We start from the raw sequence: 17,352 nt of genomic DNA, 5'->3' as shown, positions 1-17,352 counted from the left end.
TCCCTGTACAAAGAAATGTAAGAACTGTTAGACATGGGTATCATACCTGTCCTGTGGACAGGAAACCAGGAGTCAAGTTCAATGATAGTTTAAGAAAGACATGCAGAAGGAAGGTAATAGCCTGAGTCCTCACCAGTTTCTGGTCTTTGCTGAGACCTTTGGAACCAAGTTTTATTTCCCACTTTGGGTTCTATGGCCTCTACCATGGCAGCATTATGATAAAATTCCCGTTAGCTTCCCTGGATTTCTGGCATTTATAACCAAAGAGAGTGTTAAACTATCACCAAAAGAAAACACAGGCTACACTTCATATTGAAAAAGTGTTTATTATGACAAAAATAAAACTGTGGACTGAAAACAAATGGATATCATGCTATATTGCACCATGATTGCAAAGGAGCCAAAACCTCTCTAACAGATTAACAGTCCAGAGCAAACTGCATCTTTTTCCTTGGGTAAGTTGGCATGCACACAATTCATTAGAACATAACTGAAGAAATAAGAAAACCATGAATATGACCTAACATATAAAAGAAGCATTTCATGATAGTGGAAAATGTTAAAATTCAAAAAACATTTTCTTTCAACAACCTCATAATCAAACAAGTTTGGAAGCATTTGTAGGGTGTGAGGGTGTGAAATGCTTTTGGTATTTGCTTTGACAGTTTCTTGGTTAGCACTTAAGTATCAGAGCAATGGCGCACGTATCAATTTCTTACTTAGGGTTCCGAAGCAGTCTGTGATATGAAGGACGCTGTTTCCTCCTCTGTGAACACCAGAGGGCCCACAGACAGATGAGATCCTACCTTGATCTTATTAATAATACAGTCTTTTGAACCAAGCTGCTTGGCAAAGATACTGTCAGACCACTTGCAGAGCCTGAGATGTAATAGATAATAATGTATATTTAAATCTCATAAAATGAACATACATGCACATTTAAAGAGTTTTACAATCCAAGCTAAAAGTATAACAAATCCAGGGCCTGTTTCTCCTTACTGTTATAAAGCACCAAGTTATGTGTGAAGACGAGAATGTTCAATTATGATCATTATACTCCCATTAGAATAAAGCAACAGTGAGGCCGGAACTGCCAGGAGCTTGCTCTTTCCTTATCTTAAACTATGTTCTGTGAAAGAGAGCAGCATGGAGAAACAGAAAATGATCTCATAATTGGAAAATGCCATAATCGTCATTTTATTTCACAATTTCAGTGAAAACAGCAGCTAAGCTCTTTCAAGATGAAATCTAGATGAAAAACATCCACCATGAGACTGAAAGTTTACTCCAAGAGAATAAATGGAGGTGGGGGAGGAGGGCTCAGTCTCCCTGAATTTCCTGAGGGAAAATTTAAGACTAAAATGACTACTGTTTCTCACAATTAGAGCTAAAACACAGCAATCAATCCTGAACTTCTGAGATCAAATGACAGTCATTTGCGGGTTTTAGCACACCATCAGTCCAACTGCAGACCTTTCCTCTCCTTTCTGTAAGGAATTAAATACTGGGTGCTTTGCTCAAGTGTACCTGGTCACCTTCTTGCTGGGAAACAAAGAAAACAAAAATCCTCGCCCAGCACTCACACTGCCTCTAGCAGGGCATTCTGCATATTCAAAGACATTTGGGTGAAGGGGGTGTTATGGAAGCTTCGAACAACAGCCCAGACACTTAAGCAGAGCACTTTGTGGAGTAAAAAAATGAGGTAATAATTATTTTTAAATTAAAAATTCACAAGTTGTGCAAGAAAACCTTTTCATTTATTCAGATGTTCTGATTTCTAGACTCCATCTACACATAGCATGGAGAAAATGCAGACTACTGGCCTTTAAAAAAAAATGAAGACGCCTCTGTGTGAGTACAGTTCCAGATTCTATCCTAGCATGCTAACCAGTCTTCAGGCTTCCCAGCCATATGAAATGCAATGTAGAGCACCTAGGTCTATTGACCTCTATATAGCTTTGGTCACCTATAATTCTTAAAATATATCTTTTTTCCCCCCCAACCCTGGCTCTTGGATTTCAGTCTTCACACTAATATTAAATGAATAAAGATGAGAAGACATGAAAACCAATGACCTTAAAAAGCAGCCGTTTTCACACACAAATGGACTTAAGTCTTCAACACACTGATGTCCCGGCTGATGATACTCTTTCAGCACTGCCAAGCCAAGTGTTTAGGATGCCTTAGAAGCAGTAAACAGACACACTAACCACTTCTATCCAGTCAGAAAAGCCAGAAAAATAAGGTTAAGTTTTGTAGAAGTGGGTTTCCAAAATACATGGGTGCTGCTTAGAAGCAATTCTAAGCCATTTTTTGATGAATAGAGTTTGTCCTTTGCACTGTCTTTAGATAGAAATTCAGCTTAAGCCAAAGGAAAGCTATTTCTTCATACTGTGTTGAATACACGCTAGAGGACGTGATGCTTGGGGGGGGGGGGGAACCACACAGTGAGTAAGACCACTCAGGTGCACCACTAGAAGCATTCCTCTTATTATTTTAGATTTGAAAAGACAGTGACAGTGCGTAAGGCTTCAGAATATTAAAGAGAACACATATCTGAGGCTTGGTTTATTTAAAAGCTCCTCACTTTGGGAAGAACCAAAAGAAGGCCATGAACAATAGTGTCTTAAATCAACTAGATACATGATAAATGGGCAGATTAAGATCAGAATCCAGCTCTTGAGACAGGCTTTGCAATGTGTGGCTAGACAAGGCTAGAAGCTGTATCTTGAGGTGACCCCTGACAGAAGGTAAAAGACCTTTAGAACTAAAGTTTAGGTGTGTGAGGATTTTGTTCCAAAGCCACAGATAAGTTGGCACATAAAATCGGCCTCTAGAGATAAGTGCCAATAAATCACCATAGTGTGGAGGCACAAGGTATAATCCCAGTCTGCTGGCTAATCCACAGTTAACACAGTGGGGGTTTAATGATCGGCCTTGGAAACAATTCTGCTCATAATCTGTTGAGATACACAACCAAAGACTTAAAACCTCTTATCTTCTTCAAAGATTTCTTGGTGGCCAGGCTTGGTAGCATCAGGGAATATTGTTTACAGCATTGTCTGTATCCCTCATTCTTTCCACAGGGAAAACCAACTGTTTCCTCTTTATGCTACAATGAAAGTTAAATTATATTCAATCAAAATGCTTACGGCAATCCCAGCACTAGGGTGGGGAAGCAGGAGCATCATGGCCTGGTGTTGCTGCTCACCTTAGCTACTTGAAGCTCTGTCTCCGCTATTCCTATGGGAGTTATGTAAAGCTAGACCTGTAAAGAATGAACTGTATATATTGTTTTTCTAGTGTATATAGAATAAAAGCAGTATCCCCTTAAGAATGCTAACACAAGAACCTAAAAGCAACCATTACAGATTCAACCCCCCAATTTTCAATAGGTAATATATATTAATATTTCAGGTTTTAAGAAATTATATCACATTAACAATAAAAATATTTAGTGCATTCCCTTACAAAAGCAAGTGTTACATGTACAGTGATTCTCAAATGTGCTTCTAGGTGACAACATGCTTGGGTAAGGAAATGGCACACGTGATTTGCAAAGTTTTTTTTGTTTTGTTTTGCATTTTTAGCTGTAACATGTTGAGAAGATTCTAAGGTAAAACTTAATTTCTTCATTTTTAAATTAACAATACAAGATAATCTGAAGGTGTAGAGTCAGTGTGTGTGTGTGTGTGTGTGGTTCTGTATAATACACACGTTACTAAATAACATATGGAGACAAAGGAGAATGTGAAACATAGCCACTCCCCTCCATCTCATCCCTGTTGATGTGACCTTGAAAGAACAGAGTAAAAAAACTGAGAACTCATCTAAAAATAACAAAGGCACCCATCACACATTTACAAGTTCGTGAAATAATATTTTACAGTCATACGATTTACAGCAAGTGTTCAAGTGAAACTCTTTAGCATCGTATGCTTACTGGGGTCCAAACATTCTCTTGGAGTAAAGCACAGCTAGTTTCCTACTGAACAAACAGCAAGGCTGATGAAAAGCCCCTGCAAAGGTCTCACAGGAACTTCCTCACGAGCCCTATCCAATCAACAGCACAACATCTACTTGACTGCGGATTGCATTTCCAAATAACTAACAGCAGGTGCTTCTAGTCCAAGTGAATCATACGCCTTTAAAAAGGATTTACAAGTAAAATAAACTGTACTTTCAACAATTAAATAGCAAATCTGCATCTATACTAGTAGCTGTTTGACAAAATACAATCAACTATTAAAAAACACTTTCAATATAATGCTGATGTGGTAATATAAAAAATAACCATATTATCTGATAGAAGAAAATTGAACCAGCCAATCTTACTAGATTCAAGAAGGCAGAAAATTATTTCATAAGAAGAAATATTGGGACATTAAATATTCTTTTTCTGAGGACAGGCTTATGAGAATTATTATTTAATATTTATGGAAAATAATATAGCAAAGTAAAATTCAGGCAAAGTGTGCTTTAAGTAACTGGTATTTTCTCAGTTCCCATCCCCACCCCTCAATCACCATGCACCATACACACTGATTTATATCTGCTTTTCTCTCTCATCTTTGATTATGAGTTATATTTAAAACACACAAGAAAAAAATTAAACTTATCCTTTACTTCACATAGAATCACTAAGAAAAAGATTCAAAGGTTAAACAATTTCCAAAAGTTCAGAAAATTTCCCCTCTAACTACTTTCTCAGATCAAGGGTACAAACACTAAATAAAAGTAGTATCAAGTTCAACTAAATTAACTAAATATAACAAACGAGTACAACCCAAATGAGAGTAAAATTTAAGGCATCTTACATACAAAAACCCTGAAATTAAAATACCAATTTTGAGCAGGTATTTATGAACACTGAAGCTTATTTTGATCTAAATGAAAAATACTGAAAAAAACTAAGAAGTACACACTTTCTCCCTTTCATAAGGCAGATGACACAGAGAAGGCTAATGACAACATGTGTCCCCCTTTCAACTTAAGGGTTCATTCTTACTTTCATCTTAGACAACTGCTTTGGGAACCATTAACACAGTAAGTCTGACTTCAGCATTGGCCCCTTTCCTTCCATTTCTGTAACCAATTAAACCATCTACATTGCTAAGAATATGACAGTCTGGTCTACCTAGTGAGTTCCAGGGCAAGGACTCCTGAGGGAAACCCTATCAAAACAAAACAAACAAGAAAACCAGCCAAACAAACAAACAGACAGAACATGAACACTGAGTCTCATAGGAACATTCTAAAGCTAGGAATAGATTCAGAGCACCCTATAAGAGTTTAGGAACAACTCTACATACACAGAGACAGGAGGTGGGGCAAAAAGAATTTGAAGCCTCTTTCACATCATCCTCAGCCAAGTTTATGGAAAGACCATGTTATTATGCCTTTCAGTAACATACTGCTGGTGATAACGATGCTCTGACAGCTACTAATACAAACCTAAGAAAGCAAAGTCTGCTGCTAGAGCAGGGGTGGTATCTCTGACAAAACTGCGGAGGTTACACTGATAATAAAGCAGATAGGAAAGTGACAGAAAAACATACTCCAAGTGTCCTGGCTCTAATTTACATTGGTGTGTTTTTACAAATTCTGCCAGTTACACACACACTGAAACATCTTAGCTACTAGATGGAGCCAATAGTGTTTATCACTGAAGCTGGGTTTTAAACTCATGCTTCACCTTGATTAGTTTTTAACCAAACATGGTTGGCAGGAAAGTGAGCTTAATTCCTTATATAAATAAATGGACTAAATAATTCCCATGCAAAGAGTAACTTAAAATTGTACTATCACATGCAATGAGGTGAGGAAAAAAAATTCATGATGTTTACACACACACACACACACACACACACACACACACACACACAGAGAGAGAGAGGAGGGGGGGGTTCTAGGTAGATTTTCTTCACTGTAATTAATTCTGTCCAAAAGACAAAAAGGGTTTGTAGAGCAAAGAATGCTTAGTGCTGGATAAACAATACATGCCGGTTCCCACTACTGTTCTGTCAAACCAGTATCTCGGAAAGAGGAGTGGTGGCCAAGAGGTGAAAGAAACTGGTTATAAAGGACATAACGAAACTTCAGATGTCAGGAAATATATGACAAACAGTTTTTACAAGGCAGTCACTGAATAGTTAGAATACACAGTCAGAAGAGTCCGGCTTCTACAACACAGTTACACGTTATGCTCGTCCGACTGAGATTAGTACATGGGAAACGAAGGTAAGAAAACATCTTTATGTTCCAGTACAGTGGCACTTGATTCAAGCGTCACTTGGAGGTTTGTGTTGTCATAAATTAAACATGCTGCTGCCTCAGCAGCCAAAGGTATTAGGAAAAATGTTCATATCACCGAATAAATAGAGAAGTCTTTTTCAAGCAAAAAAATTATCTCACACCAATCCTGGAGGTCATCCACTCTAGACCTTGGCACAACCTAAACAAAAGACAGAAGGATTTTAGAAATTAGAAACTTTCTGTGGAAAGATCGAAGCCACAATTATTAAGTCTTATTTAAAGGTTAGCGTTACACTCGGATGCTATTTACATATGCTGATTGACAACCTTTTAATCCTCACAAGGAACAGGGTCTGAAGCAGTACAAGCTAGCCTCAAATCCTCTATGCAGACAACATCAAGGTAAGGTTCTTACCCTGTGGCCCTGACCTCATCTTCAAGTGCTGAGACTACAGAAACATGCCACCACCCTCAGTGTGTGGAGCAGCAGGGATGGAAGCCAGGGCTCTGTCGTGCCTGGCAAGCAGTCTCCCAGTGGAGCCGACCCTGAGCCTCCATCAGGGACAGCTCTCTGATAACATCCTAAGTGAAATTCCAATGCAAGTGCCCTTTAAACAAAGTGGGAAACTGCTCAGTCTCATCTTAAAGATTCAAACTGTCCAGTTTTCTCATTAGGACTGCAAATACCACACCCACTGAACCGTCTTAAAGGGAGCTAAAACCACTATTAAAATAGCAGAAACTTCTCTTTATTCACAGTCTCTAAGGAATGAAAGGGTACAGGCTCCACACTTAGCTACTACATTGCCACATAGTTGAGAAAGAGAAAACCAATTGTCAGGCTGCTATGAGGATCCTGTCATGAACGAGGTATCACACATTACACACTGCCTTCCCCTTGTCATAGTATCTACACACATGTTCATAGAAAAGCAAGAACACACTACATTGGCCCTGTCAAACGTTCCTCTAGAAATGTGCTCCTGAAAGGACTCTTGATATTACAGGAGACAGATTGTTAAGTCCTTTCAGAAAGTGTGTAGTTTCTTTAAAGCTCTATCATGAATTCAGGTGACATTGCAGCTCTTGCTTAGAAAGTAAATGATGAACAAAAAACCTGAAATCTAAACATTTAATTCCACAGCTTCTTATGCCTTCAAAAATATTACATGTATGTTAAAAATTTGAAGAACTTGGAGGTAAATTAATTATTCACTAGAATTATTTCAAAATGTTAAGCCAGAAAAGCAATATAACAACCACCATGCTTGGGAGAAACAAGAGACGGGGTCTGGGAAAGACGGTGTCGGCCTAGAGCTGTGAAAGGTTGTGGGAGAGCTGTGGCAGCACCTACCCTTCTCCTGTGAGCGCACAGCACGACTGGATGTGCCACGGGTGGTCCTTGATTGAACTAAGGGTGAGGTATTTGGAGATTTCAGCTGCTGTCATGCACCCTTTCATATCCTGTTTATTTGCAAAGATAAGGACTGCAGCTTTCCTTAAATCCTGTAATTGACACAAAATATTTAACCATCAAACATGGGAATAACCATGAATCAAATTAATGTGTGAACTATAAAAAAACAAGTTAAACTATGAAGTCAGAATGTAAATTGTATCCTGCTGGCCACTTATAGTAAGGCAACTCTATTTTCAAATAATCTTGTCCTAACATTTAATTTTAAAATAATCTTACCTACAATTAAATGATCCATTCTAATAAAGTATATGTGTAAGTCAGAGAATTCTTTTTTTTTTTTTTTTTTTCTTTTTTTGGACAAAATAAGCCAGATTGAAAAGAATATCTCAGGTTGAAGCCTTAGACTACACGTGTGGTCCTCCCTACAGTGGGAAGAAGGTAGACTTACAGCCTTGATAGGCCTGAACTCACTCAACTGTGTTCACTGCAGCTTTCTGTTTTGTTTTGTTTTGTTTTGTTTTTAACATCCAAAACTTTATGACATAGCCTGACAGAGCAGATCAACTGACATACAACGAAAAACATTACTACTTCTGAAATCACTTCTAAACTTCAGCTATTTGCCTATGTTTTAGCTAGGCACATATCAACATGGCTAAATCTCATGTTTCTGGTACTGGTGGGAGTGAATATGTATGCAGCCACTATGGTAGACAGTGTGAAGTTCCTGCAACAAAGTAAATACCTAATACCATACAACTCAGTTACGTCACTACTGGGAATACACGTCAAGACTCTGAAGCCAACAGGTCACACAGAGATATGCACATTTATATGTACTGCTGCACCACTCATTAAAAGCCTCAAATGGAAGTCCACTGCAACTGAATACAGAGAATGTGGTGCATATATAATGAAAATTTTCATCTGTGAAATAAAAGTGAAACATGACTTTTAAGGGAAGTGGATCAAAGTGAAGATCACTGTGTCAAGAGATATTAGCCAGAGTAAGACATACAAGTATATTTTGTCTCATACATGAGATTTAGTTTTAAATTGATGTGTGTGTGTGTGTGTGTGTGTGTGTGTGTGTGTATTCATACTACACATGAGGGTGGTGGTCATCAAAATAAAAAAGACAAAGTAGGAAAAAAAAGTTCTTATGGGAAAGAAAGGGAAGGAGAGGGGAGTTTCCAGGGAGTAAAATGACCAGCAGTAGGGGGAGGGCAGATGATGGCAGGCAGTGGAGGGAAGAGCTAAGAGCTAACTAAAATCACACACTGTATGAAAACACCATTAAGAACTGACTACTTCTTTGTATGGCAACCTATTAACTTTAAAATTCAGATGTAATAAATTGACATTACAGAAAGATAACATAACATTAGTTTTAAAAATGTAGAGTTTAGTATTTTACACATCTACATATAGGGATAACAATTACTATATTTAAGATTCTAGATACTTCTGAGAAGAAAACCTTAGGTTAAATAGCATGTACAAGAATATGTTTTATTGTGCTTTCTTTTTACATTTCAAATACATATAATTTGGTTACCTCCAATTATTCATTATAGTAAACTCTTGGCTGGAAGACATTTAAGTTTTGTTGGTCTCCCACCATGACTCTAATCTTAATTTATCAATTTTTTTAAAAGCATGAATCAGTACTTTTAATTCTAAAAAAGTTAAAACTTATCTTTTAATTGTTGTAGCAAGCAAATTAACAGGCTTGAAAATACAATGTGATTTTGACTCTGTTTAACATACAGTTTTGCCTATGATGAAATTACCGGCATTGTTTCACATTAATCTTTGCATAGAACAAAATCAACTCACAGATAACTTACTCCATCACGTTTTAAAGATTTACTTTCAAACTTTACCTCATGGGCCAACATTCTGTATAATTCTTCTTTCGTAATAGCCAGGCGTTCCCTGTCAATGCTATCCACAACAAGAATGATGAACTAGAAAGCAATAAAGGAAGAAATTAGTAGCATGCTCGGTTTTCTACAAAATCACTGCTTCAGCATTAGCTCTCACTTGGCATTGTCCCTGCTACAGAACCCCACTGCTTTTCCACCAGAGAGCACTGAACACAGAACTACAGCAAGCAGGCGATCCAGGTGTTAACAAGTAAGCAACTTGCAACTTCAGCAACTAAAAAGCACAACCAGTCTACTAAGCTCTTGATTGTAGGTAATGAAAGGTAATGTATACAGCAAACCAGGAATCTCTATTCTTTCATTAAATTTCATCGTCTCCATTCGACCATCCGTTCAAGCCAAATCTCAGCCTGTGTGTCATGACTCATGGATATCACATATTGACATTATGGTCCATAACAGGAACAAAACTGCAGTTATGAAGTAGCAACAAAAATCATTTTATGCTTGGCGGTCACCACAACATAAGAAACTGTATTAAAGGGTTGCAGCATTTGTAAAGTTAAGAACCACTGAAATTTAGAAAAATCAATAATTTGTTACATGTTTATGTATAAGGTCTTCTGCCTATTAAGGGAAGAGTTAGGTCGACAGAAAAAGATAAGCACATTTTTCAAAAATAACAAACACGGCATTTTTTACAGAAGGAGTTTCAGCAAAAAAAAGTTCAAGAAGTGTGCTGAGCCTTGCTCAGTCCCGTGCACTGGCAGTATGCCGAGATGCAGGTGAGATCTGAAAAAGGTACAAAAACCAAAGGATCTGTGTGTGCACCTGTATGTTGGGGTGGGATGAGAGAAAGGTATGTGTGTGTGTAAAATAGGTACTGCTTGTGGACGTTGTACATCGTGGTGCGCACTAGGCTCCGCACCACGATGTACAACGTCCACAAGCAGACAGCCAGGGCTATACAGAGAAACCCTGTCTCGAAAAACCAAAAAAAAAAAAAAAAAAAAGAAATATACAAGCAAATGAAAAACTAAATAAAAATAACTTTGTTAAACACAAACAAGAACAATGTGAAAAAGAGCTATTAAAGCAAACTGTGGAGAAGAAAGGATTAAAAACTCAAGCGTTAGCAATGCCATGCACCATAGAGAATAGGACATTAATCTATAAAATTTCAACAGGGAGGCTAGAATCAATTTATAGGAAAATACAAAATTATGAAGTATCAACTGCAGCAATCTCACTACAAACCAGAAAGGCTTAGAAAGGAATAAAAGGGAGGGAGCCCAGCAAAGAATGGGCAGAATCCTGGGAAGTAATGGGTTAAGGAAAGGAAGGACTCAGGAATTAACCCCCTGAACTTCTTCTCCCAATGGAGATGCTCCCTTTGGGAGGCCAGCTCAAAGTAAAGAGTTTTCTCAATGCAAGATTACAAGGTTGAACGATGTGATTAGTGAAACATCACCTCATAAAATCTTTTTCTGGAATCAAAGGCTGCAAATGTAAATGACCATGCGGCATGCTGCAATAAAATCTTTGTGGTAATTGAGATGTACTTGTAGAAATGGTTTACTAGAGGAATATTTAATGCTAATAGCATCAGTCATAAGATATCTCTGTTTGGACCCAGGCTAAGCCTAGATTGTCAGCAATTTCAAAAACTACCCTGTTAAAGTGTTTGACATGCACTTGGGTCAGCTTGAGTCATCTTTAATTTATTTCTGTATAAAAACTGCTTTTCTTCACAGCTGGAGTTAAGGAGTTAACTATAAGCTTTGACAATGAACTTTGAAAAAGTAGCTCTGTTACCAGAGTATGTGAAAATGCTGTTATTCTCCAGTAGGATTTTATTGTACAAATGTGTACTCAGCTAGATTATAACAATATTTGCGTAACAACCACTTCTGTCCCTCCCAACCCCCACAAAGAATATAATTCAGGGCCATTACAAGTGTTGCATGCTGACAACCTGTTTGTTATTCTGGCTTACACAGTGCACTGAAATAGTACACACACAAAACTATATTAGTAAATATATGTCCACAATATACATGTTTGTTTGCTTGTTTTTTTAATTTTATTTTGAAAGATAAAAATTTCTATGCATTATGCTCCCTTCCATCTCCAATTTTTACAAAATGTCATTTTAGAAAACACGATTTCTTAGCTGTACCTCCTTACAAAGAAAGCTTATATGTGCAACTGCACACCATTATTATAAATGAAAAAGCTCAAAAGCACCACATGAGCATTACAAAACTCTTCCTAGGCAGACATACAAGTACAAATGAAGGTAATAAGGATGTATTCCCTAAGCTAATACTGAACTGATAAGTAACAGTAAAGAGAACAGGACACCCTGGAAAGTCTCCTGCTTAGAACTGCTCCTCTGTGAAGCTCTGCAGATTTGCCTCATGCACTGCCTTCTCAAGGGCCCTCACAGACCAGCACATGCATCTCTACAAGATACCCTCACCATGCTCCTCAGCCACTCACTCAAGGGCCTGTGTCTTCTACAATCATGTCAGCAGTTAGAGCACCGGAAACCTATGCTTTCAGTGTAAATATGCAGAAGTTAATGAAGTCGGAGTTGCTTCTCTTGCCTAACACCTCTACTCTATTTATTTTGCCTTTAACACAATTTCTTCTCATGTTTAAAAATAGTCAATAAATATATAACAGAAAATTGATGTTCTTTGCCTTTTTCTATCCCAGATGAAAAATAAAAACATTTAAAATGCTAGTGACAGCTGGGGATAATAGCCTGCAAATCCTTTCTTCCCCATTAATTATAGGAAGTTTCATTCATTTCAGGCAGTGTCAGATTTCTCCAGGCCACAGAGCATGGGGCACTACGGTGAGGATGATAAGCTTCTCAGCTGAGAAGGGTCCTGGCTGGGCACAGTGTTGCACCTCTACAATTCCAGTCCTTAGGTTAGGAGGCAGAGAATCACGAGGATTGGTATAAGTTAGCTTCCGGCCCGCATGAGCTGGGTACAGCGAGTTCTATGCCAGCCAGGTACATTTCACATGCATATAATCTATTTGACTTTAGTAAAATAGCTTTACATGTCAGTGTTTTCCCTGACTCTTGGACAGGAAAAGCCCATGCTCCCTCTTGGATCTTACTCCATCTGTGCAAGTTTCAGCAGTGAGACAGTCATGACCAGAATTTAGCACTCCTACCTGCCTTTTGTTCCATGATAAAATTTGAATTCCTTATTGAAGGCAATTGCTAATATCTCCTTACAGCCTAGCCATTTCCTATGCTGATTCTCTGGAAAATTTTTAAAATAAAACTCAAAGATAATTTTGGCATACCTCTGTGTTTGAGTAATAGGTGTTCCAGGATGACCGCAGAGATTCTTGACCACCAATATCCCACATAAGAAAATGAGTGTTCTTCACAACGATTTCTTCAACATTGCTTCCTATGGTTGGAGAAGTATGAACTACTTCATTCATTAAGCTGTTGAAGACATCATTGAAAACTCTTTTGTAAATCGTAAGAACCCCAAGAACACTTTATCTCTATGTTTTTAAGAGAAGTCAACCTTCCTCATTTGTACCAATCATAATAACAGTTAACAAGAGAAAGAGAAGCTTGGAGACTTTCTGTACACTTAAAGATGTAAACAGTGCAATCCCTGAAGACTGTTTTCTGTTTTATAATGGGATGAACTGCAAGTCTGACACACAGAGATGGGAACACCGTGATGTGGGTTTGCACACCCGTGGGCAAAAGGCCAATATGACCAGTTATTATACCAATCTGATGAAACCCAATGCTCTACCCTGGAAGACCAATTTCTGGAAAACTGTGACCATAATACTTGCAGACTAGCAATAACCAAGCAATATTCTGTTACCATTTTGATGAAGGTCCATGTAAGCAAGATGAGCGTTGAGCCATAAAAACTAATTTAGGCACACTAACCTACCATCTTAAAGGCCGCAGGCAAATAGAAATTTGATTTAAAATGAACTGTATTTAGAATACTGATTCCCATATCACTTGTATTATCTTAATTGCTTAAGTTATATTACCTTATTCAACATACACATTTGCTGATAACATTCCATGATAACATGTATTTGAAGACAATTACAATTTTCTCTTGAGTTTTATATTTTGTATTTGACACTATGTACAAGACTGTTATCAGAGATATTTAAGCTTTATATTAAAGACTAAATGATAGTAAATTGTATTTTAGCTAATGAATGAAAATAAAGAAATGATTCAACTCTAAAACAATAGCACATAAGGAGGAGCCTGTTTGCAATGTAACTAAAAATGATTCAGTTAGGCCCCATGAGAAAGCGTACATCCCTGGCACACTGAAAGCTGACAATATCGCCTTTTCCCCCCCATCTTCTTTTATAGTGCTAGGAATTGAGCCCAGAGACTCCTGCAAAATGGAGGATTGCTCTGCTGAGCTATAACCCAGGCCCAGATAGGCTTAAATGCAAGATGTGGAAGAGCATATGACGGTGCCAAGTACCATGTGAGTATTTGATAAAGTGCTCTGGGTAGAAATAAACCCATGCCCACAGCTTAACAATGCTTTGGCTCTGAGAGGATAAAAGGAAATTCTTCTACCCTGGATTCTTGGGGTGGTAACATTTACTGAAGATGAGCATTAATGTATCTCTAAGGATTTCAAGCTTTTCAGTTTTGGAAGCTACTAAAGTAGCAGTTTGACCACCACCACTTTAGACAGGTCTGGCTCTGTTAAACAACCCCAAAGCTGTTAGGGACGAGCTGCTTCCAGAGCCAAGCCCACACTCTGCTTCCCCAGGGCTCCTGTGGGAAGGGGTAAGTAAGAGGCATTTTCATCACCTCACTCAGGAGCATCTGTACTTTGTTTTAGTTTAATATTAAAGTCCATTCTTCCTTTCACAGTCAGAAGGCTAGGGCATGGTGGAGACTTCAGTGGACATCTTATTTTACCTTTTTATTTGGAAATATAGAAAAAGCTACATGTTTAAGTCAAACCACTGCATTATTAAAAGTGGGAAGTGTGGCATCTTATAACTTATAAAAACCAAGTTTTCAAGAGCTAGTAAGCAGGCACAGATACTTACAACTGATAGAGAATGGTGGTTTTCCCTGCGTTATCCAGTCCCACAATGATTACTTTGTGCTCTAAGGGAAAAAAAAGAGTCATGAACATTTATACTATTGCACACTATAGCACAGACTATCCACAATGATCATTATAAACAAGATTCATCAGCTAAGCACCCACTACTGAAGTATTATGAGAGAATCTTTATGTAGTAAGGACTTGCCTTGAGTTAAACCACCCAGTGTTTTCTATGAAGTCCTCCTGTAAACTTGTTTAGATTGGCTAGCTAGAAACAAAGACTTTGTTCACTTTCAAGTAGAGGCCGAGTCACTCAAATAAAAACCTGGCATCAGGACTTAAAACTGTGAGTATAAACTGTTGGCTCTACTCACCTGCTCAAAGTCTCCTGCTCTTCAAGTTAGCTTTATGTTGTTTTCACACAAGCAGATTTTCCCACCTTCATATACCAACGTTTTTGCCTTTCCTTTAAAAAGGGCATTTACTGCTGAAAACTACAACGTTCTTTCCATTAGCGGGCAGGTTTTACATTAATTGGCAGAAGTAAAAGCAATTACTTAGCCTCAATGGTTTTTACTGAAAACTGTTTTCTGTAATCATTCTAAGTGGATGTTTCTGCTGACGCTGTCCAACAAAAGCCTCTTCCCCTTCTAATGATAGGCACTAAATAACCATTTTGTTATAAGCAGTTATTAGGCCTCTCTAATTATTCTGTTAAGTGGTACATATTTTGAAATCTGCTTTGAATGAGTGATAGAAAATTGCCTCCCCTCACCCCATCTATTCAGTCTGTTCAGGTTCTTCTTTCTAGGAGAACAGGGGGTTCAACAAGGTCCCTTATCTGGGGAGAGGGGAACTGACGGCTCCTTAAGGGTGTGGCCCCCCGGTATGTCATCCATGCTCCAGTGAATGGCCCTACAAGCAAGAATATACAAGCAGCACAACTAGAACTTGGGGGGTGTGTATGAGGGAATGGGAAGGAGGAGATGAGGAGGGAGGACGGAGAGGAGGGGGAAGAAGAGGACACAAAGTTGGGAGGGAACTGAGGAGATTTGGGAGGTGGATCTGGAAGGAACAGGAGAGGAACGTGGGGGAGGAATGAGAGGTAAATGTGATCAAAATCAATTGTATATAATGTATGCATGGATGTATGAAATTTTCAAGCATAAAGTATATATAAGGATTCTCCTTCCTAGCACTAAATGCTTATGCTGCAGCTCTGTGCTTCAGTGGATGGTGGAGAGGGAAGCTGCAGCAACAACAGGAGAAGACGTCTTCTTTCCCAGTGTGCTTCACTGAGAGAGAACTCTTTTCTTGCCTTTATCACCATTTATTTGGCTCTTTATCTAGTCTTTGGTGATGGGTAGCTGAGGGACCCTCAGGGAGGAATCTTTGGCCAATAACTCCAGGGATGTCACAACTCTCACACTAGTTTAAAGGCTGGTGATATCAGGTATGAGCCAAGAATGTACGCCCCATACTCCAATAAAGATCATTAAAAGTGTAACAGTCTAAATTTAAGACAATATGGGAAGATTTGTTTCTTCTCTGACCTACCTCTTCTCCCTAACATTAGTAGGCAACTAGATTTACCCTACAGACAGAAGAAATAGAAAAGAGCCTTTTATAGGAAATACTATAAACTTGGAGTTATGACAAGGAATTAAATTCTTATTATCTCCCAACCTTGTAAGACTTTCATGTGATGTTTAATCCTCCCCAAAGTAAAACATTTGTTTGCACAAAGCCGTGCACTTGGATTAGTGTGGCAAACCCCTTCCCTTCATTTTCTTCGCAGCAATTCTTTTAAAACCAGCTAATTTCAAAATACCAAGGGGTCATATCCAGCCAATAGGGAAAAGACAGAGTCCCCCACGCCTATCAGGGTAAAAACCAAGTGCACATCTCCGGGCACTTGCTTTTTTGGAGTGTACCCTCTTAATCAAGAATAAAGTTTTACCTTCGGGAGACTCTTCAGTTGTAGAGCTGGTCTCTTCTTAAGACAACAGCAATCTAACAACACAGTTGGCAGCCTGAGCAGAGACGGATGTAATAGTATCTAGCACTATGGTGATATGTTCATAACTGTTAAGTAAAAAAGAACCAGGTGGGCTGACTGTGTGAGTCCCAACCTGTAAGTTTAGCACTCTGGAGGATCCCTAAGTTCGAGACTAGATGGGATGACAATCTTCTCTTGTCTTCCAATGGTGTATTCATTATCAGTAAGAACTATCTCTAGTATATTACTGGACAAGTATACAGGACAACAAAGGTGAATTTCATGCTTACAAAAGCTGCTTTATAGAACAACAACAACAAAATGATTATAACTGACTTGATTTTCCTTCTAGGCCCTTTGGCTCCATTCCCTAGGTTTGAATGAAACCAATCTTGACTTGCTTCCCCTGACTGTTGTTCCTTAAAGAACAAGAGCACTCTTTATCAACAGAGGGACAAACAGACAGCTTGGACCCAAGCATTCCCAACCTGCTAACAGCCTGGCTCTATAGACCTCAATACCCCTGCCTCGGTGAGAAAAAGGCCATCAAAACAGCAAAACTTGGTTGCACTACCCCGGAGCTCTTGTCTCTAGCTGCATATGTATGGAAAGATGGCCTAGTCGGCCATCACTGGAAAGAGAGGCCCATTGGACTTGCAAACTTTATATGCCCCAATATAGGGGAATGCCAGG

The 17,352-nt window shown here is 38.5% G+C and overlaps 1 protein-coding gene across 2 annotated transcripts in view; it reads right to left on the bottom strand.

The window, feature by feature from the left end:
- Nucleotides 1-306: 306 nt before the first annotated feature.
- Nucleotides 307-17,352, bottom strand: part of Arl5b (ADP ribosylation factor like GTPase 5B) — a 27,542-nt gene continuing 10,496 nt past the window's right edge. The window contains exons 1-6 of one of the 2 annotated variants that reach the window (XM_021155850.2): nt 16,621-16,641; nt 14,659-14,719; nt 12,892-13,039; nt 9,562-9,645; nt 7,610-7,761; nt 307-6,454 (exon numbers count right to left, since the gene is read on the bottom strand). In XM_021155850.2, coding sequence (XP_021011509.1) covers nt 6,406-6,454; nt 7,610-7,761; nt 9,562-9,645; nt 12,892-13,035 — 429 coding nt within the window. In that variant the 5' untranslated portion in view covers nt 13,036-13,039; nt 14,659-14,719; nt 16,621-16,641 and the 3' untranslated portion in view covers nt 307-6,405. Of the gene's footprint in view, nt 6,455-7,609; nt 7,762-9,561; nt 9,646-12,891; nt 13,040-14,658; nt 14,720-16,620; nt 16,642-17,352 lie in introns of those variants that run through there. The other variant, XM_021155848.1, reaches the window with a different exon arrangement.

This window comes from Mus caroli, chromosome 2 (assembly GCF_900094665.2).
Source record: "Mus caroli chromosome 2, CAROLI_EIJ_v1.1, whole genome shotgun sequence".
Classification (NCBI taxonomy): domain Eukaryota; kingdom Metazoa; phylum Chordata; class Mammalia; order Rodentia; family Muridae; genus Mus; species Mus caroli.
The sequence above is the reverse complement of the archived record's forward strand: the minus strand, read 5'-3'. Positions and strand labels throughout refer to the sequence as shown.